The sequence below is a fragment of the Dromiciops gliroides genome, chromosome 4 (genome assembly GCF_019393635.1).
Source record: "Dromiciops gliroides isolate mDroGli1 chromosome 4, mDroGli1.pri, whole genome shotgun sequence".
NCBI classification, from domain to species: domain Eukaryota; kingdom Metazoa; phylum Chordata; class Mammalia; order Microbiotheria; family Microbiotheriidae; genus Dromiciops; species Dromiciops gliroides.
This window is the reverse complement of record NC_057864.1, coordinates 128615881-128641634: the sequence shown is the minus strand read 5'-3', so window position 1 is coordinate 128641634 and position 25754 is coordinate 128615881. Positions and strand designations below refer to the sequence as shown.

The window sequence follows — 25754 nt, the reverse complement described above, 5'->3', positions numbered from 1 at the left end:
TCTTCTGGCTAAGAAGAGCCTGGGTGCTGGCATACTTCCTTTGTGATCTTGGCCAAGTCACTTCCCGTCTCGGGGCTTCAGTTTCCCCGTCTGTAAAATGAGCTGTTTGTAGGAGACGATTTCTCTAAGGTCCGTAGAAGTTCGGGGTTGCCTAATGAGGAGTAAAGCTCTGAGGTGTGGAGTTTGAGGAAGCGAGGTGGCAACAGGGGGACCGGGGCTTGGACCTACATTTGAGGGACGCAGGTGGGTCAGGGAGTTTAGCTGCGGGGCACTGCTAGGAGCGTAGCCTGCTGGGTGCCCAGAGAGCCCAAATTGGGCAAGAGGCGGAGCCTCTGCGCATGTGCACTGGAAGTGCTTGAGTTTCACTTTGTAACTTTTAAGTAGTCAGGTCATCTCTGGGCCGGACCAGGTGCAGCTCAGCAACCTCTCGGGGTCGGGGCCAGAGCCGCTGTTACAGGTAAAGGGGCACAAGGATCGGGAGGCGCCGCCGTTGCTGTCTGCCCCCCACCCCCGCCTGCCTGCCTGCCTACTTGCTACGGGGTGCGATGAGCTGAGCTGAGCTGGGCAGGGGTCACCGTCCCCTAAACCTGCCACGTCAAGTGTCCGGTTCCGGGGCGGGCGTGGCACGTCCAGGCCTTCTGCTGTGGTCCTGTCTGGGTTTGGGGCGGGGGGCGTCCACAGCCCTCACATCTCAGCTACGTGAGAAGGGGATCAAGAGAGGCGCCTCCCTGGGGGAAGTGTGGCGCTAACCCTTCTCTTCCTCTGGAGTTTCTTATACCCCGCCCAGGACTCTTCTCCAAACCTCGCTGTCTCCTTTCTTCCGCCCTTAATCCTCTCCTTAATCCCTCCCCTTCCCTCTTTTATCCTTCCTTTCCCTCATATCCTCCCACCCCTCACCTCCGCGACTATACATACCCCTTTCCTTCCCTGTCAGCGGGCATCTGAAGTCCCCACTGGCCTATCCCGGAGCTGCTGCAATTGGCATTTCCTCCCTAGGCTTCTAGCCCTCCCTTTTAAGGTTAACTTCTATCTACTCTGTATCTTTTAGATACCTATTTATTTGCGTTGTCCCCCTCCTCCCCCCTTTACGGCAGGGGCTATTGGGTTTTTCCTTTGTATCCCTAGAGTTTAGCTCTGTTGCTGGTAAGTGCTTAATAAATACTTTTTGATTGATTGGGTTTATCCACCCTCGGGAAGACTTGGCAGGAAAGGTGTCAAGGGACTGCTTATTGAGAGGCCCGAACTCACCAATGGAGCTCAAGGCTCACGGGCTTAGACTGAGCATAGCTTCAGAAAGCCTGTTAGCGGCTTAAAACTGCACTAAGACTTTTGGGACACGCTGTATTTGGAAGGGCCAATGGAATAGAGGAAGAAGTTACCTGCATTTGAACCACCTGTTACCAGTTTGGCTCCTTGGGTAGGGGTGGACAGGACCTGAAAGCTGAAGGTATGGGGGAGGACAAGGAACAGCTTTTGCAAAGAAACAAAATCTACTGAAGTTTCAGAACCTATGGATAAGCCAAAATTATCAGAGAACTTAAGGTGACTTTGGTGATTTCAGTCTTAAGGAGGTGCCTCTCTCCAAGGACAAGGCAGTAGTGTGTGTATGTGTGTGTGGGGGGGGTGCCCACTGCAAACTTTCTGCTCCAAATCCCAAGTAGGGATTAAGAAGTATGGGGGTGGGGATGGCTGGGCCTGGGATTCAGGCCCCAGACAGCTGAATGAGGCTGTCCAAAGAGGGTATCTGTCCTTCCTTGGGGGTGTCCAGAAGTGTTAGCAAGCACCAGCAGGGTAGAGAAGGATCCCCAAAGCAGTACAACCAGAGGGAATCATTCTTCCTCAAAAAGTATCCCATAAAAATGTCCTTCCCAACAGAGGAAGTTCATCAGGCCCCTCAGTTGAAATAACTCCACGTTTGCAGAAGTTTCTCTAAGGGCCGGTGTGGGCAGGCACAGAAATCATGTCCTCATTTTCCTTGGAAGTGCCATCACACCTCCCAGTGTGTTTGGTTTGGGGATGAACTTGGGCCAGCTGGCAGGCCACATACCAGAGAATGGAAGAAAACACAAGCAGGAACTGCTCCTATGGATATTGCTTGTGTGTTTCTCTAGCTTGAGGGAAAGATTAAAAAAAAAAAGACACAAGGAGCTGTAATTTCCCCCCTCCTCCCTTACTAACAGGCTGCAAGTTTGAAGAGCACACCAGGTATGCCAGCTCCAGTTTGCATACAGTTTAGTTGATGGCTGTTTAAGTAGGTGCCTTCAGGAGTCAGACTGTCCCCTCCATGAGGGATCTCCCATGGAGAAACTTTTACAAAGAAACAAAATCCATTGACATTTCAGTACCTGATAATCTAAAGTTATCAGAGATCCCTAGTCACAAGATTCCAAGGGACATGGCACCTGAGCACCCCCAGGGTAAACTGAGCTGCTTGGAGAAAACTGTTCTTTTAAAACATCATCTTTGGGCAGCTAGGTGGCGCAGTGGATAGAGCACCAGCCCTGGATTCAGGAGGATCTGAGTTCAAATCCAGGCTCAGTGTGGCCCTGGGCAAGACACTTAACCCTCATTGCCCCACAGGGAAAAAAAAAATCTTTAAAAAAACATCATCTTTAAATTTGGTGGGGATGCAGGGAGGGGAAAATACCTTTGTGTTTCTATAGTGCCTCTCTTCTGAGCTGCTTAGCCCTTTTTCATTCTTGCTGTTGTTTTGTCCTTCGTCTTTTGTTCTCGAAGAACATCAGGGTGATGTCATGACTTGCACTGAATTGGATTTAAGTGAGGGAGGGGCTGTGCAAGGTCACCAATTTAACTCTCCTCCAGAGCCATCTGGGTCCAGTGGCAAGATATATATCAGGACAGCTGGAGATGGCCCTGGTTGTTTAAAGCAATTGGGGTTAAGTGACTTGCTCAGGGTCACACAGCTAGTAAGTATCTGAGGTGAGGTTCAAACTCAGATCCTCTTGACTCTATGCAGTGCTCTATCCACTGAGCACCTAGCTACCCCATTAGCCCTCTGTAGCTTCTCTGGAAATGAAAAACAAGGGTTATTGGTTTGATGTTGAGTTAAGGAAACTGACTCAGGGATAATAACTTACCAGGGTCATACAGTGGGTATGTTAGAGCTAAAAAAGAAATTCAGGTCTCTTGACTCCCAACACAGTGCCCTTTCTATTAGTCCATGCTGTGTACTACCTTGCAGTGTACGCATGCAGACTCCAAAAGGCACTGAAATGAGCAGCTACCACTTTGGTAAAATCAAAGTCAGCAACTGGATTTGGCTGAGAATCCAGGTTTTTAGATTCAGATTAGGGGAGGATACCAATACTGGGGAAAGAACATTGAATTAGGTGTGCTGAGCCAGCTGGGGTCTAGTACCAATTACACCTTTTTCCAGCAGTGTGAGCTTGGGCTAACTACTTAAATTCTGTTCCTCAGAAGCAATTCATGCAGTAATATTGTGGAGATCAAATGGAAACCAAGAGAAAAAAAATTGTCCTGGGTACTTTTTTTTCCTTTTTCAGGGCAATGAGGGTTAAGTGACTTGCCCAGGGTCACACAGCTAGTAAGTGTCAAGTGTCTGAGGCTGGATTGGAACTCAGTGAGATACATTCTGAATGCACTCTCAGAACACTCTTCAACAGTAAGTGCCTGCCTGGCTAGTCTCCCTAGTGCCATAGACTCTTGTTCACTGTGTCAAAGCTACTGGTCTTCAACATCACACATTTGTCACAGCCATCTGGTAGGTGGGGATTCACTACTAAGTCCTACTGGCCTGAGGTTTTCAATGCTCAGCACTATATTAGGTGCTGAGGATATGAAGGAAGGAAGGAACATTTATTAAGTAATAACTAGGGGCAGCTAGGTGGTGCAGTGGACAGAGCACTGGGCTTGGAATCAGGAAGACTCATCTTTCTGAGTTCAAATCTGGCCTCAGACACTATCTGTGTGACCCTGGACAAGTCATTTAACCCTGTTCACCTCAATTCCTCACCTCTAAAATGAACTGCAGAAGAAAATGGCAAAACCATTCCAGTATCTCTACCAAGAAAATTCCAAATGGGGTCACAAAGAGTTGGACACAACTGAAAAACAACATAAACCTATCGATCAATTTGATCAATTAAACCCACCCCACATCAAGGTCAGTTTAAGCCCCAGGCTGGAGTTCTGTACAAAGACAATGGGACTAGCTCCTGCCCTCATGGAGTTTATGTTTTGACTAGGGAGATAGCATATACACATACATTTATGCAAATGTACCCTGTGGGCCAGAGTTCCCCAAGAATTGGGACTCACATGGACTGGGTTTGATCCTCAGGGCTTTACCCTGACTGACCCTAACTGTGATACATAAAAAGGTTCCAGAGACATCGTTTCTATATAATTTAATAATTTTATTTATTGATAAAGTCATCAGGTTATTAATAAAAGGATAGTCATTTGGCTATCTGTCTTAGACCAAAGACAATCATGGTGGGCTCACAGTTTATATACCTTTCAAAAGAGTAGGTGGTCAATGAGGGGCTGAGAGTGACTCTTGGACAGAGAAATTATTTCTATGCAGACCACCTACAGCCTTGGGCTATCTAGACAAAAAAGATCTGTCTCCAACCAAGCTTGAGTAGAACACTATGGGCTTCCCTGCCTGAGATTAAATTCCTGGTTGGATGATGTCTGACCAAGATCAAGGAGAGTTAATGCAATCTCATGATCAGTAATAGCCTTCAAGAAACTCAACTTTTTAAAATGAGGAATTTAGAAGGGAAGAGCCTCTGAATCTTCCCAAGTTAGTGGTTATTCATAATCATCTATCTTATAACTTTAACCTGTGCTCCCTCCCTCCCAGGATAGTTGTGAGTTTCAAATGAAATAATGTATGAAAAAGTGTTTTAGAAACTGTAACACTACCTAAATGTCAGCTATAATTATAATAGTAGCCCAGCAAGACAATGAAAGCTATCTGCTAAGAACCAGTGTGCCTTGTGCCAAGTTTGGCATAACTGGGAAAGCCATTTTTATACGGGCTATCGAACTAGCAAGGTCTAGGATAAGGCTAAATAGTAGACAATTCAGTGAGCTTTGAAGGTATATAGTCTATTGTGCTGCAAAAGGATCCTGAAATGATATCCAGGCTACAAAGCCAATCAAAGTGAACTGTTGTGTTTATTTTTAAATTTTCAGTTCTAAATTCTCTCCCTCCTCTGCCCGTTGAGAAGACAAGAAATACAATACCCAGTATACATTTGAAGTCATAGAAAATATATTTCTTCATTAGCCATTCCCCACCTCACCCCAAAAGGGGTGTGAAGCAAGAAAAATAAATCATGAGTCCTCAAAGGAAACTGAGGGCCCTCAGTGTGATTGCTTATAAAGTCAGCCTCACCTCTTGGTCCCAAAGTGACAGGATTATACTACCCATTGTTTTTCCATATTATCCTCTAGAATTTCCTTGGGAGAAGCCTTTAGTCCCAGAGGAAAGAATGAAGAAATATGCTTATGGTTGGTAGTTGGGAGCCAGGGTGAAGGGGTAGCTGGAGTGGGTACCCCTCATTTCCTAAAACTCTGATAGAAAGAGGCTTATGCCATTACCAACCCCAGGGCAGTGTTGGTTTTGCCTCTAAAACCACCACAAGATGCTCTATGAGTGGCTTCCTTTTGCTTCTAGGATCAAATACAAATTCCTCTTTGGAATGCCAAGCCCTTTCAAGGCTGGTTACACATTATTTCCCCTCATAAACTCTACACTGCAGTCACACTGTCTTATTTGATGTTCCCTGGACACAACTTTCCATCTCCTACCTTTTTGCCTTTCTACAGACTGTCTCCTGTTCCAGGAATGCCCTCTCTCCTCATCCTCTTGGAACCCCTAATTCCCTTCAAGGTCCAGCTCAAGGGCCACCTCTTTCAGGAGACCTTTCCTGATGTCCCTAATTTTTATCACCTCTTCATTTTCTCCCCTCCCCCCAATCATTTTTTCCCCACTTTGTAATAAACATTTTTATTTATAGTTTGGGGTTTCCATTTTTATCCCTCCTTCCCTCTCTCCCTTCCCCCTTCCCTGAGGAGGCAAGAAATCAGATATGGGTTATTCATGTATGATTACGTAGAACATTACCATATTTGTCCTTTTGTACAAGAAAACTTGATTAGAAGAAAAAAAAATGAAAGAAAGTAAAAAATAGCATGCTTCAGTCTGTTCCATCAATATCAGTTCTTTCTTTGGAGGTAGATAGTATGTTTCATCAGTAGTCCTTTAGGATTGTCTTGGATCATTGTATTGTTGAGAATAGTCAAGTCATTCACAGTTCTTCATCAAACGATATTGCTGTCTCTGTGCAACAATGTTCTCTTGGTTCTGCTCACTTCACTATACATCAGTTCATACAAGTCTTCCCAGGGCTTTCTGAAGTCATCCTGCTTGTCATTTCTTATAGCACAATAATATTCCATCACCATCATATACCACAGCTTGTTTAGCCATTCCTCAATTGATGGGCATTCCTTTGATTTCCAGTTCTTAGCCACCACAAAAAGAGTTGTTATAAATATTTTTGTACAAATAGGTCTTTTTCTCTTTTGAGGATGTCTTTGGGATATAAACCCAGCAGTGTTATTGGTGGATCAAAGGGTATACACAGTTCTATAGCCCTTTGGGCATAGTTCCAAGTTGTTCTCCAGAATGGTCACAACTCCACCAATAGTGGATCATCGTCCCAGCTTTCCCACCTCCCCTCCAACATTCATTATTTTTCCATTTCTGTTATATTTGCTACTCTGATAGGTATGAGGTGATACCTCCGAGTTCTTTTAATTTGCATTTCTCTGATCAATAGTGATCTACAGCATTTTATCATATGATAGCTTTGATTTCTTTGTCTGAAAACTACCTGTTCATATCCTTTGACCATTCATCAATTTGCCCCCAATCATTTTACATTTATTTTGCATCTATCTTGTGTTTATTTATTTGTGAATACATTATGTTCCCCCCACCAGTAGAATGGAAGCTCTTTGAGGGAAAAGACTTTGTGTTTCTATCCCTTCCACCCAACACCCAGTCATATAGGTGCTTAATGAATGTTGATAAGTTGATTGAAAACCAGTTGAAAGCCTTGCCTTTTGTTTGTTTGTTTGTTTGTTTGCAGGGCAATGAGGATTAAGTGACTGGCCCAGGGTCACACAGCTAGAAAGTCTCTAGTGTCTGAGTTCAGATTTGAATTCAGGTCCTCTTGAATCCAGGGCCAGTGCTTTTTTCCACTGCGCCACCTAGCTGCCCCTGAAAGCCTTGCCTTTTGATGTAGAATAACAGGCAGTCTCAGTTCTCTGCTCTTTCTCCTCCCTTTGTCTTGTCTCATCTTTCTTGTTTATTCTACCATGGCATTTCTTGATTCCTTATCTCCTCTGGAGCTAGAGGAGAGGCCTTTGGGAGATTGGAACAGGTAGATCTCAAGGGCCACCTGTACTATCTCTTCCTGGGGAAGAGGGAAAATTGATCAAAGGGGAGATGGAGTCACTTGGAGGGACTCTCTTTGGAGGGATAGCATTGAATGCTTGAAGAGGGAGAAAGGAACAGGGGCCATTACAGTGGGGCATGAAGCAAACCAGGGCAGATTTTTAATGTTTGGAGTTGGGTAGGAACTGGGAGAAAAGAGCTCATGTGGGTGGGCTCTTAGATAAAACCAGTCTGAATTCAAAAATGTTTGGGCAACTTTCAGGGACCGTGAAAAGAGCCGCAAGGAACCTGATCTGGCTTTTGCCATTCCTTTCCATTCCTCCTAGAGCAATCCATGAAGGCCGAATGACCTCCAAGACTCTGGTTTTTCAAGACCTGCAGGAAATGAGCTGTCGCCCTGGCAGAGTCCATCTTTCATGAGTGTGGGAAGCTCGGCTGTGGTGAGCCAGAGGCAGGGAACGCGAGTCTCCCTTGGCAAACCCCAAAGGAAGCACCAGCCGAGGCCATTTCTACAGGCTCCTGATTCCAGTCTCACAGTAAGTGTAGGGATGAGAGGGAGGAACAGGCATTCATTTTGCTTCATTGGCACTCCTTGGGAGTTCAGTTCAGGATCTACCCCTGAAGGTGATGGTGAAAGGAGAGAGGGAGACTCAGCAGCTGTAGCTCCAATCACTAACCCACTCATCCATGCTTTCCTTGGCACTTTCACATCATATACAAGAGGGGAAAGAAATCATTTAAGTTGGGAGGGGCGGGGAGAGGAGGTATCCAGAAGCCTGTTGATGTGCCTTTGTGTGTGTGTGTGTGTTTCCTGAATATTCGGTTAAGCTCATTCATTAAGTCATTCACTAAATATGTGAGCACCTCCCATGTTTGGTCTAAGCCATGGGCTAAGTGCTTGAAATTGAGGATTATTTCTTCTATTGCATTCAGTCTGTGCACCTGGAGAAAGGACCCTGGACTTGAAGTTAGAAGCTCTACTGCTCCTTGGGCAAGTCAGTACCTGTTTCTAAGCCTTAGCTTCCCTCATCTGCAAAATCAGGATAATGGCACTTGTATGGACCTAGGCAACTGGGTCGGGGCGGGGGGTGGGGGGGTGGTACAGTCACTAGAGTGCTGGGTCTTCACTCAGGGAGATGTATTCAAAACCAGCCTCAGGCACTCTCTAGCTGTGTGACCCTGGGCAAGTCATTTAACCCTGTTTGCCTCAGTTTTTTCATCTGTAAAATGAGCTGGAGAAGGAAATGGCAAAACCACTCCAGTATCTTTGCCAAGAAAACCCAAAATGGGGTCATGAAAAATCAGACGGGACTGAAAATGATGGAACAACAACAAGATGTACCTCATAGGCATTTGGGCAAGGACCAGACCTGTGATTTCATTGTCACAAGGAGTTCCCTGGTGAGGGATGCAGGTTATCAATGCAGGTTAGCATCTTCTTCGCACCTTAGAATACTGAAGTTAAGTTACTCTGGGTTACACAGCCCGTATGTGTCAGAGAAGGGATTTGAACCCAGGTCTTTTTGACTTCAAGACTGACTTTCTACCCACTATGCCGTGCTGCTTCTCAGCAGGTAACTAATAACAACAACAATGATGATAACAATTTTTATATGGTGTTTTAAGGTTTGCAAAGAACTATATATACATTATCTCATTTAGTCTCATGTTTACCTTATACATTTTACCTTATATATTTTCCCTTTGTACCCATGCATGCACACAGCCACGCATACATCCAGCCAGGTGACTGTGAATTAGATGAGGCAACATAATATGAAGTACTTTGTAAGCCTTAATGTGATCCATAAATGTTAGCGGCTCTTCAAGGCTTTGTTCCTTGGACAGCTGGAGAAGTTCTCAGTTCGAATGATCCAGATTTCTGAAATGAAAGTTTAAACAAGCATTTGAGGCCAGAAGCAAAAGGAGAGGGGAGGTTGAGTATTTCTGTATCCAAGAACAATGTGAGAGAAATTATTATTTTGCTGTTATATTAATAACCAATTATTAAAGTAGGATTAAGTCTTTTCCCTTTCTTTATTTTCTCATTTAGCGACCAGCCTAGGTCCCTATAGGTCACTCAGCCACACTCTGAAGGACACGACCCATTGACAAGATTTCCCTAATCCTCACAGAACAGGCTCCTCAATCTTGGGCAGGACCCTACCCAACCTGGAAACCTTTCTTCTGTTTAGAGTGTAAACAATCTAATTTAGGTGACTTTTTCCCCTTAGGAAATAAGACCATGTCTTGCATTCCTCCATTGGAATTTAGGGTGACCCAGCTCATGAAAGAGAAAACCAACTCAAAGCAGTCTGAGTGGAGATGGATTCTTCTGCCCAGATTGCTGGAAGTGACTGAGGCTCATGATCAAGCTACATTCTCAGTAGATGGAGCTGAAGACTTCTAGCCTACCTCTCATTTAAATGGCCACCAATCAGGGCTGATTTCTCCTGTCAAGGGCATGAAGGCATTCAGTGTCTCCATTAGGGGGTCTTTGGTTATCTAAAGAAACCATTGGCCATCAATTTATTGATTATTAGCTGGCCTAATTAATAAATTGATTATTAATTACCCAGAACTGTCTCTTGGGATTTTCATTCGTCACAGTGTAGCTGGAACCACAGGTGTAGCCACAGTTTCCACACCTGCATAAATATCACTCGTGGTACTTTATGGATTTGTGAGGTAAGGGCTTTGTAAACCTTAAGGTAATATAGAAATGTGAGTCATCCTCATATTATGCATTATATAAATGATCTGCAGACTTAAAAAAAACAACATATAGCTGCCTGGGCCTTGACTCTTCTGCATCATTGGGCACTGTCTTCTTTAATTTTGCAGAATCACCAAATTGTAGAGGTAGAAGGTATCTTATTGGTTATCTAGTGATAAGATCATAGATTTAGAACTAAAAGAGGGCTTAGAAGCCATGGAGTCTAACCCCTTTGTTTTACAAAGGTGGAAACTGAGGCTCAGAGAGGTTACACAGGTAGTGGGTACCAGAGGTCTTCCTGACCGCAGGTCCTAGATTCTATCCACCATGTTAACTTGCTGTCTACATACCTCACAAGGAGTCATCCATTCTATTTGAAGGGCTCAACTGAAGGGGAACCCACTGCCTCCCAAGGTGGCCTGTATCACTTTGGACAGCTTTAATTGTTGGGACATTTTCCCTCAATCACTCCAAATTTTTCTCTTTGCAACTTCTTCCTGTTTCATGGTTCTTCCTTTTGGGATTAGACTGACCAAGTCTTATTCCTCTTCTAGCCTTTTCTTGAAGTCTTCCAAAAGAAGGAATCTACTTCCTCCTGATTCCGTCAGTCAATTCCACTTGAGAAGCGTTTTATAGTTACCTTTTTTTTTTTTTTTTGGTGAAGCAATTGGGGTTAAGTGACTTGCCCAGGGTCACACAGCTAGTGTTAAGTGTCTGAGGCCGGATTTGAACTCAGGTCCTCTTGAATCCACGGTCAGTGTACTTTCCACTGTGCCACCTAGCTGCCCCAGAAGCATTTTAATTGTTAGGAAGCTGGGAGGTTTTTTTCCCCTCTGACCTCAAGCCTAAATTTCCCTTTTTTACATTTTTGCATCTTTCAACCCCATGGCTCTTGGTTAAGCCCTTTAGGGCCAAACTGATCAAATTTAACCTTCTTCCATTTGATAGCTGTTAAAAATTTTGAATATAGCTGTAATGTCCTTCCCTGAGTCTTTTTTTTTTTTTATAAACATCTCAAATTTCTTTCAGTGGATCTGAAGATGGAATGGACTTGAGGTTCTTTCACCATCCCTGGTTCTGCTAGTGACTCTCTCCAACTTATCAATGTCGTTCCTAAGTTCTCGTATCCAGAATTGAACACAGAGGAGCATAGTGGCCCTATCACCTCTTTATTCCTGGAAGTTATGGCTCTCTTAGTGAAGGCCAAGATTGCATTTGGTTTTTTGACTGCCACATCATGCTGCTCACTTATCAGGCTTGCAGGCCACCAAAACCAGCCTAACCGCACCTCTCCCATTCTGTACTGATGAAGTCAATTTTTTGAACCCAAGTACAAGGCTTTCCATTTTTTCCTCTTAAATTTCATCTCTTTTTTGTTTGTTTGTTTATTTTTTTGCGGGACAATGAGAGTTAAGTGACTTGCCCAGGATCATACAGCTAGTGTCAAGTATCTGAGGCTGAATTTGAACTCAGATCCTCCTGAATCTCGGGACGGTGCTTTATCCACTGCGCCATCTAGCTGCCCTCCTTAAGTTTTTTTTTTTTTTTTTTTTTTTTTTTTGATGAGGCAATTGGGGTTAAGTGACTTGCCCAGGGTCACACAGCTAGCAAGTGTTAAGTGTCTGGGGCCGGATTTGAACTCAGGTACTCCTGAATCCAGGGCCGGTGCTTATCCACTGCGCCACCTAGCTGCCCCCCTCCTTAAGTTTTACCTCAACTTACCGGTTAACTGTTCAGGGGGTTAGACTAGAAAATCTTTAAGGTCATTTCAGAAGTTATCTAGGCTGAATTCTAGTTCTGAGAGTCTGTGGTTCTGAGATTCTATTCATCATGTCCCTTCCATGTCTCCTGCCTCATGGTGATAACCGTAGTGAGACAAGATATTCCATTCTTCTACTCATTTCTTTTCTATGTATTTTCACTTTCTTCTCTCTTTCCTTTTGCCCTCGCCAGTGATTCACATAAACATTGTTTAGTCCTGGTGGTGGCCCTTAGTATCAGAGAGAATTTTGATTTTGGTCTAGAGAAGTTCTTAATCTTTTTTTGTGCCATAGACCCTTCTGAGAACTAGTTGGCACCATGGATGGAGTGCTGGGCCCAGAGTCAGGAAGATCTAAATTCAAATCCAATCTCAGACGCTTACTAGTTGTGTGAGCCTGGACAAGTTACTTAACTGGTGCCTGCCTCAGTTTCCTTACCTGTAAAATGGGGATCAGAACAGCACCTACCTCCCAGGGTTGTTATAAACATAAAATGAGATAATATTTGCAAATACTTAGCACAGTTCCTGGCACATAGTAGGGACTTAAATGCTTATTCCCTTTTTCTCCCCTTTAGCAATATGGTGAAGCCTATGAACCCCTTCTCAGAAAAAAAAATGTTATTGAATGTATAAAATAAATTACATAGGATTACAAAGGAAACCAATTTTGTTAAAATCTGGTTACCAAAGTATTTTTAGAAACAAATTCATGGGCCCTAGATTCCATGGTCTAGAGTCTCTTAGGACACTGGAAGCTTCTTTTCCATGTTTCCCCTTGGTCTGGATTCACCCACCTCAGTTAATTTCCACTTGACAGACTGTGTTCAAGGGGACTCAGAGTAAGTCTCGCTGTCCCAACCCTTCTGACAATCTGGAATTGGTTAAACAATGGAACTATTCTCAAGCGATGCTGCCAGGCACATAGGAATTCTGAATCCCTTTCTCTTCAGCTGACTTCCTGCTTAGTCACCAGTCCTTGTAAAGAAGCATCCATCCCCTACTGCAGCATAAGAGATACTGGTACCAGTGGTGTGGTCTCAAGGGATTGTCTATGCTACTGTCATTGACCCTGTTGCTTTTTGCTTCCCTCTTTTCTCTTCTTTTCCCATCTGGCCTTCAGGAATGAAGGGAACAACAAGTCTCCCAACCCTGAGCCTGTGGCATTCTGAGGTGATCAGGAGCAGAGAGAGGTTGGGCCATAGTGATAATAGGCTCAATGATACGTATTGCTACAGCACCGTCAACAACACCAGCACCGTGCTCCAGGGAGTGACCTTTGGTGGAGTTCCTACTGTCCTGCTCATTGATGTCAGCTGCTTCTTGGTGAGACACTCCCATTTCTCTTTGGCTTGGGGAGGGAACCCTAGGTAGATCAAACTAAGTAGGGGACCCTGCCTTTAAGGAGTTTATCGGGTTAGGAAGAGGGAGACTGGTATGTGTTGGGAAGGGGAGAATTTACACACGAGTAGCATGGACTGGACCAGGGACCTCAAGAAGGCTGGCTTAGGGTTAACAGGATGAATTAGGTGCTAGAAGGAGAGAGAAACAGGTAAGGAGTGGGGCCAGATGGTACATAGTTTTGAAGACAATTTGTGTGTGTGTGTATATATGTACACTTTTTCTTCCTTTCTTCCTTCCTCCCTTCCTCCCTCCCTCTCTGTCTTTCTCAGGTAATGGGAGTATCAGAGTGCCTGGGTATGGCAGTAGACATGAGCAAATTCTCAAGCTGTAGCATGTAAGCACTGAAAAAAAGCTGTATGGACATAGCTTCTTATTTGAGGTTCTCCGGGTACATACCATATTACTTATGGTATACTTCGGTCAACCAGCATATGCCTTTAAGATTGATCAGTCAGGGGCAGCTAGGTGGTGCAGTGGATAGACCACGGGCCCTGGATTCAGGAGGACCTGAGTTCAAAGCTGGCCTCAGACACTTAACAATTACTAGCTGTGTGACCCTGGGCAAGTCATTTAACCTCAAATGCCTCACCAAAAAAAAAAAGATTGATCAGTCAATCCACAAGTATGTATTAAGCCTTTGCTATGTACCAGGCACTGTGATAGAAAGACAAAAGTGAAATCATCTCTTCCCTTAAGGAGTTTACATTCTCAAGGGGGAAACAAACATGTACACCTTTAAATATATGCAAAATCAAGACAGGAGTAGCTTGATATGGAGGAGAACATATAAGGAATATATCTCCAAGAAGATGAAAGAGCTTCTCCCAGAGGGAGGTTGAGATAGCAAGAATAGATCACCACAAGGTGCGGAGGTTGCAGAGTTCCAACAATAAGTTATAGAAGACGGGACAGGTAGGTGGCGCAGTGGATAGAGCACCGGCCCTGGAGTCAGGAGGACCTGAGTTCAAATCCAGCCTCAGACACTTGACACTTACTAGCTGTGTGACCTTGGGCAAGTCACTTAACCCCAATTGCCTCACTAAAACAAAAACAAAGAAACAATAAGTTATAGAAGAGAATGAGGAGCAGATGACCTAATTCAGTCTCTTGTACTTTGAAGAAAGGAGGAGGGAGTGCATTCCTGGCAAGGGAACTGCCTGTGCAAAAACAGAGAGGTGGGAGATGAAAGTGAGGCCAGGCTGGATGGATCGTAGAGTGCAGGGAGAGTGAAATGTAATTAGTCTTGAAGAGCAAGGTTGTGAAAGGCTTTATGTGGCCAATAGAAGGATTGATATTTGCCCTAATAGGGCACCAGAGGAGATAATTGATCTGTAGAGTGATGTGGTTAGACCTGTGCCTAAGATAAATCACTTTGGCAGCTGTTTGGAGGATGGATTGTAAATAAAATATTGTTCATATTTGCTTATCTGCAAAAATTCCCAGTGATAGCTCAGACCCGGAATCAGGCCAGGCCCTGTTACTTCTCTCTAAGAAAACAAAACTTGAGAGATTAAAAAATATTGATCAGGGCTTAGTCAAGGGAAAATGGGCAGTCTTGTTGCTGTTAATTCTAATATATGTGTTGTTCAGTCATGTCAGTCATGTTTGATCCTTTTTGACTCCATTCGGGGTTTTCTTGGTAAAGATACTAGAGGGGTTTGCCTTTTCCTTCTCCAGATGAGAAACAGGGTTAAGTGACTTGCCCAGGGCCACCCAACTAATAAATATCTAAGGCTGGATTTGAACTCAGATCTTCCTGACCCCAGACCCAGTGCTCTATCCACTCTGCCACCTAGCTGCCATATGTGTGTATATATGGATGTGTCTGGATGTCTGCATACACACATGTATAATATATATATATATATATACAAGTAAACATATATATGTATATATATATATACAAGTAAACATATATATATGTATATGTATATTGTGTATCAGTGAGAAAACTTGGTTTCTAGGGCTGTTACATAAATGTGATTTTGCTTCCTAGCTTTGATGTTAATTGAAGTTAGGCAGTGGGGTGCTGCAATTAGATAGTACTAAGGTCAGGGAAGGCAGCTCCTGCTGAAGCCTCCATTGCAAGAGAGTCTGTCCTCCTACTGGGATACAAATGAGTGGCATACTGAGAAATGACCAGGTTATTATGCCATTGCTAGAGGTACCCAGGGTGCTGAGCTTTGTAGTTAGTGGATTTAGGATGGTGTTTTCCCTCATCTCCAAGAAATCTTTATTTCTAATTAGAAAAAAACCTATCACTCATCTGTTTGTCTTTCTCTTTCCCCTTGGCCCTTTTTTCTTTCCTGCTCCTAGTTTTTAATAGTTGTGTTTTCCATTATTCGAAGAAGATTTTGGGACTATGGCCGCATCGCACTGGTGTCAGAAGCAGAGAGGTAAAAATAAGATTCCTTGCTGTGGGTGTGGATGAAACCTACCTCAGTGTAATGAGAGCAGAACTGTCCCTTGGGTACTATAAATTGGGCTGTCACCCAGACCCTTGACTGGTGGTTTTGGTGTTTTTTTGTTTTTTAGAGGTGGTAGGGCTGGGGTAAAAGCGGAGATTCAGTTGTTGGTTTCTGGGCAGTGTACAAAGGAGGGAGCCTAGGGGGCGGCTAGGTGGCGCAGTGGGTAGAGCACTGGCCCTGGAGTCAGGAGTACCTGAGTTCAAATCCGGCCCCAGACACTTAACACTTACTAGCTGTGTGACCCTGGGAAAGTCACTTAACCCCAATTGCCTCACTAAAAACAAACAAACAAACAAACAAAGGAGGGAGCCTGTGGTCAAGAAGGAGATGTCTCTTCTAGCCAGCAGGTTTCCCAGACCAGAGATACTCATTCTTACCCCCACAAGGGTTGCTGTGAGGATCAAATGAAATAATTTGTGTAAAGAGCTTTGCAAACCATGAAGCCAATGGAAGTGTGACTTGTTATAATGCAAGTAAACCCATAAAATGGTCAGCAAGGCTAATCTCCCCCCTTTTTCACTCTGCCTGGCAGACTTAAAAACAAAACAACTTCATAGAGACCCTAAATGTTCAGTTTAACTTTATTTTATCCTGATAAACAAGTTGTGGGTGGTTCAGAGGTGTGATTGGCTCTTGGCCCAGGAAATGAGTGCAGGCTTATAATATAATCCCTTCTCAGTTAGTACGTCGCTATTTTAATGACCTTTTGTTCTTGCTGTTGGAAACGCCTCTCCTCTCTCTGTCTCTTGCTGCCCATCTCAGGAAAGAGCTATGCCTAGCCTTCTAACCAGGGTTCTTGGCACTGAAATCAAAATGTACAAAGGAAATAAAGTTGCTATAACTCCCCATGTATTTCAACATTGAGGAAAATATGCAAAGATGAGGGTTTCTTTACTCAATCTGCTTGCTTCTTTCTTTCTTTCTTTCTTTCTTTCTTTCTTTCTTTCTTTCTTTCTTTCTTTCTTTTTTTCTTTCTTTTGAATAAAGGTTAAGTGACTTGTTCAGGGTCACACAGCTAGTAAGTGTCAAGTGTCTGAGACCCAATTTGAACTCGGGTCCTCCTGAATCCAGGGCCAGTGCTTTATCCCCTGTGCCACCTAGCTACCCCCTCAATCTGCTTATTTCAAGGTTAGCTCTTTTGAAATTAATGAATCCCAAAAGGGAAGGGACTTATTAGGGCAAAAAATTCCATCCATGAGTATTCAAGCTATAGCAGTTCTTCTCAGCCTCAGTAAAAGCCCAATGGACATAATTCAGTTTCTTGGGCAATCTTTGAGGTTTTTGAAAAACAACATGGCTGTATTGCTGTATCCGCTTTAATAGCAAACTATTCTCTGAAGGCCCTTTGTTCATTTTACATCAGAGAGAAAGCTGGTGGCAAATTATAGATCGAAACAACTGAAACTTCCACATCTGGCCAGAGATCGTACATACCTGGGTGTTGTATCTGCTGCTGTAGTAGCACGTTATCAGGGAAAACTGGGGAGTGGACCCTAGATTCCTTTGTCTCTTGCCAGGGGCCCTTTGGCAGCTTCAGCTGAGAATTCCTCACTTCCGTGCTTTCTCTTCCCACCAGCCTAAGCCTGTGCAGAAATGGGGCCTCTATGGGGAGGGATGCCCGTGAACTTCCCAGCCCTGGGGAACATGGATTATTGGTTGCACCAAAGTTATCTCCCTTTATTGATTTGTGAAAACTACATGTGATGACCCTGGGAACAAAAACATGATACTATTTGCTAAGGTGTTATTGAAGGAAGTCTTAGGCTGTTTGCTTTTTTGGGGGTAGAGAGGGAAAAAAAGCAAGCCTCAATAAAAGTTTTTGCAAATTAGTATATTGGTGAGGGCACTGAACTTGGAATCAGATAACAAAAGATGAAGTGGGAATCTGCTACCCAAATGAATTTGAACAAGTCACAACTTCTCCAATCTTTGATTTCATTATCACTGATTGGTTGTCAGCAAAGTGCTTTGTCAACAAGTCCTGGGCCCACATTTTAGTAAATGCAGGAACTTCTTTCATAGATGCACATCTATGTGTAGCCCAGAGTTTATGGTCTTAGAAACTTGTCTAAGGCTCAGAGGATTAAATGACTTGCCCAGGGTCACCCACTTAGTTTCAGAGGCAAGCTTTGAATCCCAAACTTCCTGACTCCAGGTGCAGCACTTCTAGCCCCTAAACCAAGAGTTCTTAACTTTTTTGGCTTCATAGGTAAAGCCTATGACCCCTTTGGTAAAACCTTCTAAGAATATGTTTAAATGCATAAAACAAAATGTATATGATTTCAAAGTAAATAAATTATATTGATATACAGTTTCAAAATATATAAAAAAATTTGTGATATAATTCAGACTTTCCTGAAATCTATCTATAGACTCCGGGGGGGGGGGGAGGGGGACTATAGACCCCAGGTTAAGAACGCCTGCTCTTCACCAAACTGCAATATAATACTTTGTAATATGTAAAGCAGAGGTGTCAGCTTATGCCTGCAAAACTCCCTGTGTGCAGTTCAAAATGTAATTGGGAGTGGATAGAGCACTGGCCTTGGAGTCGGGAGTACCTGAGTTCAAATTCAGCCTCAGACACTTAACACTTACTAGCTGTGTGACCCTGGGCAAGTCGCTTAACCCCAATTGCCTCACTAAAAAAAAAAAATTAAAAATTAAAAAAAATTAAAAACTAAAATGTAATTGGGAACTGTTTAGTATATAAAAATACCATGAAACGTAGATAATGCTAATCTGTGATTTTTAATAGGGATCCCTTTCAGTTTAACTTTGGCACTACTACTTTAAAGTGCCTATACATAGAAGGCAAGTGTACCGCCCCAGTCCAATTTTCCACTTAATGATGTTCTTGCAGAAAATTGGGCCTGGGACACATGACACACAGGACTTGCATATGGTAGAGCACCTTCTGCTAAAGTTAAGGATATATTCAGCCCACAATCTATGTGTACCTACAAACCGCTAGCATCACAGAGCCACATAAATCTCATTCTCAGAGATAATGGGTTTTTAAAAATTTGCATTTTAAAACGATTATGGTAAGTTTTGCATTATTTGCATTCATTTTATTCTGTTGATTAGAGGCCTATAAAGTCAAAGAGACAATCCCACAGTACTTTTGAAATGTGTATTAGAACTCAGCAACCTGGCAAAGTAGAAAGCTGAGTTTGCTTTCTAGCTGAGTCAATAATTCTCCAAGTGATGTTAAGGTTTGGGTTTTTTGTTGTTGTTGTTGTTGTTGGGGTTTTTTTTTGTTTTTTGTTTTTTTTTTGTGGGGCAATGAAGGTTAAGTGACTTGCCCAGGGCCACACAGCTAGTAAGTGTCAAATATCTGAGGCTGGATTTGAACTCAGGTACTCCAGAATCCAGGGCTGGTGCTTTATCCACTGCTCCACTTAGCTGCCCCTCCAAGTGATGTTAAAGGAAGCAAACGTGGTTGGTTTTACTCTAAGGGAATGGGATGATTTAGTTTGGGGAATAGAATCCCAGACCAGAAAGGTGGGATGATTGTAGGCAGTGTGCCCCAGGTGTGATTACACAGGCTTACATATCTTTCTCTCCCTGTGTGTCCCAGAGAGTCCAGATACCAGAGGCTGTCTTCCTCTTCCTCGGGGCACCATGACTTTGAATCAGATCTGGTTAGTATTTTAAAGGACAGGGCAGTGTGTGGGGGCTGTGGCTGTAGCAGGGAGTTCACAACAAAAATTTGGGAGTAGAACGACTTCCAGTTTTTAATGACTTCCAGTCATTAACCACAAGGGGGTAGGCGATTTAAGGATGCCTGGATCCAGAAAATTGGGTTGAGTCCCTGACTCCTGTACTCCAAAGCAGTGTGATCCTGGGCAAATTGTTTAACCTCTCTGAGAGTCGTCCTCCTTAGCTGTAAAGTGATGGATGATAACACTTCTGCTACCTACCTTGCAGGGTTGTTGTGAAAAAAGAGCTTTGTAAATGTCAAAATGCTATCTAAATGTGAGTTGTTTTACTGCTATTAATAGTAAGAATGGCAACAATTATAACAATTATACTGTTAGGACTGAAAGGGACCTCAGAGGCCATCTAGTCCAACCCTCTCATTTTATAGAGGAGGAAACTGAGGTTCAGAGAGGTTGTGACTTTTCCCAAGATCACACGGGTAAATACTATTAGGTAGTTGTTCAGCCCATGCTCATCAAAACAACCAGCAATGCACCTGAAACAACAGGCACCATAGATAGACACAGCAATGGAGAATACAGTAGAGACTATTTGGGAAGATGTATTATGGGTTAGAATAGGATTGGGATACTTAAAGAATTCATGTGAATGAGATGGAGATAATAGGCAAGACAGAGGGCAGTAATCTTTTAACCCTGATGTCACACAGTAGTCCCAAGGCTGCTTGGGAGGCTGAAGGTGTAGTGTTGTAAGAGGGGAAAGAAATGAGAGGGAGAAGAGGAAGAGAATAGGACAGAAGGGGGGAAAAGGACAGAAGGAGAAGGAGAGAGATGGGAAAATAAAATAGCAGAGGAAAGAGAAGAAAGAGGTCCCCATGCAATAGATGATCAGAAGTAGGATTGCTGACCTACTTCTGAGCAAAGGGAGTATTAAGCCTTAGGGAGTTTGAAGTTTAAAAATAATCATGATTGTTTCTAAAGTCTACAAACAAAATGTTTTAGCTTCCTCCTCTTAGACCTCATTCTAAAAGTTTGCTCCCAAATTGCTATTTTCTACCCCCTATGCTTCTGGCCCAAGCGCCATAAGTTGTTTTCCAAATGTTTTACAGACAGGCTCTGCATTGATGTTTCCAAATCAGTCCTGAGATGTCAACATCTCTTGATTTAAGTGCTTGGACTGTGCCCTCTTGAGCTTTAAAAATACTTTTTTTCCCCAAAATGATTGAGACTTGAAAGAAATGTTTTCTCCAGTGTTCCACACACATGGTGCACGGCTGTGTGTGTGTGTGTGTGTGTGTGTGTGTGGTTTTTTTTACAAGGAGCATATGGAGACTGTCTTGAAGGGGACAAAGGGGCAGCCTGCAAAACTGGGGACAGATAAACTGTTTTCAGCATAATAAGAGATTAAATTGTTATCTGATTCCAAAGATTACGAAAACAGCTGTCTCCTCAAAGCAACAGATGTTTAGAAGCTAATCAAATTGTTCTTTATTTTCAGGGGTGTTGTTCATGGCTAACTGCTGTTTTCCGAATGCAGTAAGTATGTGATGGAGAGAGCAGTCACTTTCATCCTGTTACAGTTCATTTATTTGGGTGGTAGGAGGATTAGGGAGCAAAGAGCCGAGCTGCAATGGGGTATAGAATAATAGTGTTTTATGGGGGTGTGGTGTGTTTTTTTTATTGCATCATAAGCATTATCTTGGGGTTGAAGCCTAAGTTTCATCCCAGGAGCCTTTCTGATTTGGAAACAGAAGTGCCCAAAAGGAAGGGGACCTACAAAAACAGAGCCTTATGTTGCTAAAGTATAGAGGGACCTTATGCTTTGTGGTAGACTATCTTGGGAACATGAGGTGGTCACAGAGAGAGTTCAGCTGGGTCTGCATTGGAAAGTGAGAGGGGAAGAAGAGTAGCTTCAGGGGGGGGGCCCTTTTTTCTCATTTTTATTTAGTTATCCAAAATGCAGATTCTGCCACTGATAGAGTCCACAGCTCTGCATGTTGCTTTCTCTGTAGACAGGATTGGGTGTGTCATAGTTGTTTTTCCAGTTGGCTCAGGCCACTCTGCCAAAACGGGGGAAGAGAAACCTGTTTTCCTCTTCCTTTCTAAGATAGCTCCATGAAAAGTTACCCATTGATGAAAACTATAATTAAGAGTCCTTCATTAGTTGCAAATCACCACATGAAGTCTAGTTACTGTTAGCAGTGGTTTGGGTTTTTTGGTTGTTTTTTTTCTTTTTTCTGTTTCTCTCCTTCTCCCAGCAAAGGGTAATGGGAGTGGTGGAGCAAGAAGACTATCTCAGTTAAAACTGATGAAGGAAGTAGTTGGGATTTTTTCCTCTCATTCATTCCTTCATTCAACAAAGCATTATAGAGTACCTACTGTGTACAAGGCATAATAGTCACAAGTCTGGCTTAGAAGCAAAAACTATGTAGTTAAATGGAGAAAGCTCTGTTTGAGGACTGGTATATAACACTGTAGTATGGTAGCTTTTTTGTTGTCAAGTCATTTCAGTCATGTCCAACTCTTTGTGTACCTATTTGGGGTTTTTTTGGCAAAGATATTGGAGGGGTTTGCCATTTCCTTCTCTGTCTCTTTTTACAGATGAGGAAACTGAGGCAAACAGGGTTGTGACTTGCCCAGGGACACACAGCTAGTAAGTGCCTGAGCCAGATTTGAACTTAGGAAGATGAGTCTTCTTGACTCCAGTACTGTATCCACTGTGCTACCTAGCTGTCTTTAATTCTTAACAACTAGAGTTATATAAAAGTGGAATCGGGCTGCCTTGGGAGGTAGTAGGTTTCCCTACTCATCAGTGGTCTGGATGACCACTTTGGTATGTTTTAGTATAATAAGGATTGGGGAGGGGTGGTAAACTAGATGGCCACTAAGGGTCTTTCCAATTTAGAAATTTTGTGGTTCTGCAAGAGACTAGAGATAGGAATACCAATTAGAGGTTATTGGTGGATAGTAATTAGGGCCTGTAATGGCAGTGGGATTAGAAGTGGGGGTTGGGGGAAGGGAACACAGACTTGAAAAATGTTGAACAGGGGCAGCTAGGTGTCGCAGTGGATAAAGCACTGGCCCTTGATTCAGGAGGACCTGAGTTCAAATCCGGCCTCAGACACTTGACATGTTCTAGCTGTGTGACCCTGGGCAAGTCACTTGACCTCAATTGCCTCACCCCCCCAAAAAAAATGTTGAATCGCTAGGGTCAATAGGATTTGATTATTGATTGGGTATGAGAGGTGAAGGAGAGAGAAGATTCAAAGATAACCTCAGAATTTTGAACCTTTGAACTAGATGAATAGTAGTATCCCTGACAGAGTCAGAAGGAGAAGTAGGTTTAGGGAGAAAGACAATAAACTTACTTTGTGGGACATGTTGAGTGTGAAATGTTTGTGGAATATCCAGGTTGAGATATCCTATTGTTGTTGTTTGTCCTTCATTCCTGAAGAGGCCCATGACATCAGGGTGATGCCATGACTTGCATTGAACTGGATTTAAGTGAGGCAGGGCCATGCAAGGTCACTAACCTCACTCTCTCCTCCAGAGCCATCTGGGTCCAGTGGCAAGATATATATCAGGACCCCTGGAGATGGCCCTGGATATTTAAAGCAATTGGGGTTAAGTGACTTGCTCAGGGCCACACAGCTAGTACGTGTCTTTGGTGAGATATGAACTCAGCTCCTCCCAACTTTAGGGCCAGTGCTCTATCCACTGTGCCACTTAGCTGCCCCCAAATATCCTATACTCTGTTGGAGATAGAGGTCTCAAGCTCAAAAGAGAGGTCAGGGTTGGAGATAGAAATTTGGAAGTTATCAGCATAGAGGTGGTAATTGAAGGTATGGGATTGAATGAGGTTACCACTGAATGAATAAATGGAAAAAAAAACATTTATTAAGTGTTCACTATATGCAGAGCATTGTGCTAGCCATGAGAGATGCAGATAGAAAGGAAAGAAGGTCTTTGTTCTCATAGAGCTCATATTCTAGTGGGGAAGGCAACAGACATAGAAGGTTTCAGCTTCAAGTCAGATGGAAAGGTCCCATGGTCCTTAGGGTGCAGCAGCAAAGCAGATGGTGATGTAGCCATGTCATTTCCACTGATAAAATCACACAAGTTTCTGATGTTGGACCGTTTGACAGTGCCAACAACTTTCTTTTCTAGGTCTATGATAGCTATACCTATAGCCTCAGCAGAAGTTGCCAGGCTGCATGTGTCTGGCAGTTGTTTCCCAGAATGATGGCTTTGAGATCCAGGCAGGATCTCTGGGGGAGAATTAGTTAGGGAGTAAAGTAGGATTATTAAAGCCCAGCTAAAGATATGCACCATCCATTTGGAGTGAAATCAGCTCTGTTGTGTGACCTCCTCCAGAGACAATAAGAGGCCTGATGTTCTCAGGAGAGAGCTAGGTTTGACTTAAAACCAGGAGTTGGAATGTGGTTAAAAAGTGTGAAGGTATGTCGGGGCTGTCATTCCTCTGCTGGACACACAGAATTTTGACTTCTTGAGAAGCGGTGGTTTTCTAAGGGCTTCATTGTCAGGTGGCATTGAGCAAAGGGTGGCATTGAGCAAACGGCTTCTCCCTCGAGAGCACAAAAATGTAATAGTCATGAGATCATTGATTTATAACTGGAAGGGACCCCCAGAGGTCCTCTAGTTCAAGCCTTCATCTTAGAAATAAGGAAACAGGTTCAGAGAGGTTGTGACTTGCCCAAGGTCACACAGTCAATAAGTATGAGGCAAGATTCAAACCCAGGGCTTCCTGACTTCATTTAATCCTTTCTCCACCTTGTCACAACTCTCATATCTTTAAACCCAGGACTCTTCCTATCCCAAAGTTGCTCTAGGACTCCTAATGCAGCATCATAAAGGAAAAGAAGCCTATCACTTTATTCCTCTGGTTCTGAGGTTTCAGCAGGGAAAGGCCTGGGCAGAGGGGACAGACAGACAGTCTTCAGGATTAAGGTTGGGCTTCCCTGGGATCTCTTCTTCCCCATTTATGACTTCCATTGTGGTGAACAGAGATGGAGAGAGAGAGAGGAAGGCAGTATGGGATGCCACCTGCTACCCAGAAACCTTCTCTTTGGGCATTTGGCTGTCTCCCTGTGTAGTTAGTTGCCCAGTGTAATACTGATTGGGGTTTCTAAAACTTATCTTGTTACATCTTTGCTAGTCCGATAAAATGGAAGCTCCTTGAGGGCAGGAACTGCTTTATTTTTGTCTTTGTATTGCTAGCACTTAGGGATAAGCACTTTGCAGCTCTTAGTTCAGTGCCAGGCACATAGTAGATGTTTAAAAATGTTTGTTGATTGATTCATACAGGCAGCAAGATCTTTTGGATGCATACACTCACACATGTGCATACTTTTACATACTTAGGTGGTTGCATGAAGTGCTATCAACACAAGAGGGGCCCACGCTACTTAATCGAGACCGTGTGTTTGTGTTTGTGTTTGTCTGTGTCTGCCTAGAGATGAACAGATCCAGGAGTGGTGTGGAGATGATGCCATACATTACCTGTCCTTCCAACGCCATATCATCTTCCTGCTGGTGGTGATCAGCTTCCTGTCTCTGTGTATCATCCTGCCCGTCAATCTCTCGGGTGATTTACTGGGTAAGAACTTCCCCTACCCACTTCTCTGGAGGCCAGAGCAGGGACCCCCTTTGGAGAAGGCAGCTCATTGACAAAAATCCAGAGTGGATCTCTGGGGATTGAGGGCTGAATTCAGATTTGAGAAAGTCTGATTTGAGTGCCAGAGACTTGGCCAAGGTAACACAGATATGTCACATAACAGATCTGGAATTAGAATGTAGATTCTTTGTTTCCAGATTCAGTGTTCTTGTCACTGTACAGCTCTCTTCAGTTAAGTTCTACGTTCTGTGATTCTTTTCCCCCCAAGTATTCTGAAAGAGATCTCATTTTCAAATGTTGAAATTAATCTTCATCCATGGTAGAGATTTCCAAGCCTAGTTTTGTGACACCCTAAGATGTTTCTAATTATCTTTTTTGGGGGGAGGGCAGGGCAATGGGGGTTAAGTGACTTGCACAGCTAGTAAGTGTCAAGTATCTGAGGCCAGATTTGAACCCAGGTACTCCTGAATCCAGGGCTGGTGCTTTATCCACTGTGCCACCTAGCCGCCCCCTTTTTCTAATTATCTTAAGGGTAATGAAGTTATCTAGAAATAAATTTTAGTTTATTTTGAATTATAAAAATGCATGCATACTGCATATTAAAAGGGGGGAGAAATCCAGGATGGTGTTCCAAATTGAACCGGGGATAGAATG

At 43.4% G+C, this 25754-nt stretch overlaps 1 protein-coding gene across 4 annotated transcripts in view; it reads left to right on the top strand.

The window, feature by feature from the left end:
- Positions 1–261: 261 nt before the first annotated feature.
- Positions 262–25754, top strand: part of TMEM63A (transmembrane protein 63A) — a 50779-nt gene continuing 25286 nt past the window's right edge. For 3 of the 4 annotated variants that reach the window (XR_006356452.1, XR_006356451.1, XM_044005614.1), the window contains exons 1-7: positions 262–457; positions 7783–7992; positions 13055–13257; positions 15652–15731; positions 19384–19447; positions 20964–21001; positions 24940–25082. Coding sequence is in view for 2 of the 4 variants with exons in the window: in XM_044005614.1 (XP_043861549.1) it covers positions 13057–13257; positions 15652–15731; positions 19384–19447; positions 20964–21001; positions 24940–25082 (526 nt within the window). In the remaining 2 variants the exon portion in view is untranslated. Of the gene's footprint in view, positions 458–3569; positions 3644–7782; positions 7993–13054; positions 13258–15651; positions 15732–19383; positions 19448–20963; positions 21002–24939; positions 25083–25754 lie in introns of those variants that run through there. The other variant, XM_044005615.1, reaches the window with a different exon arrangement.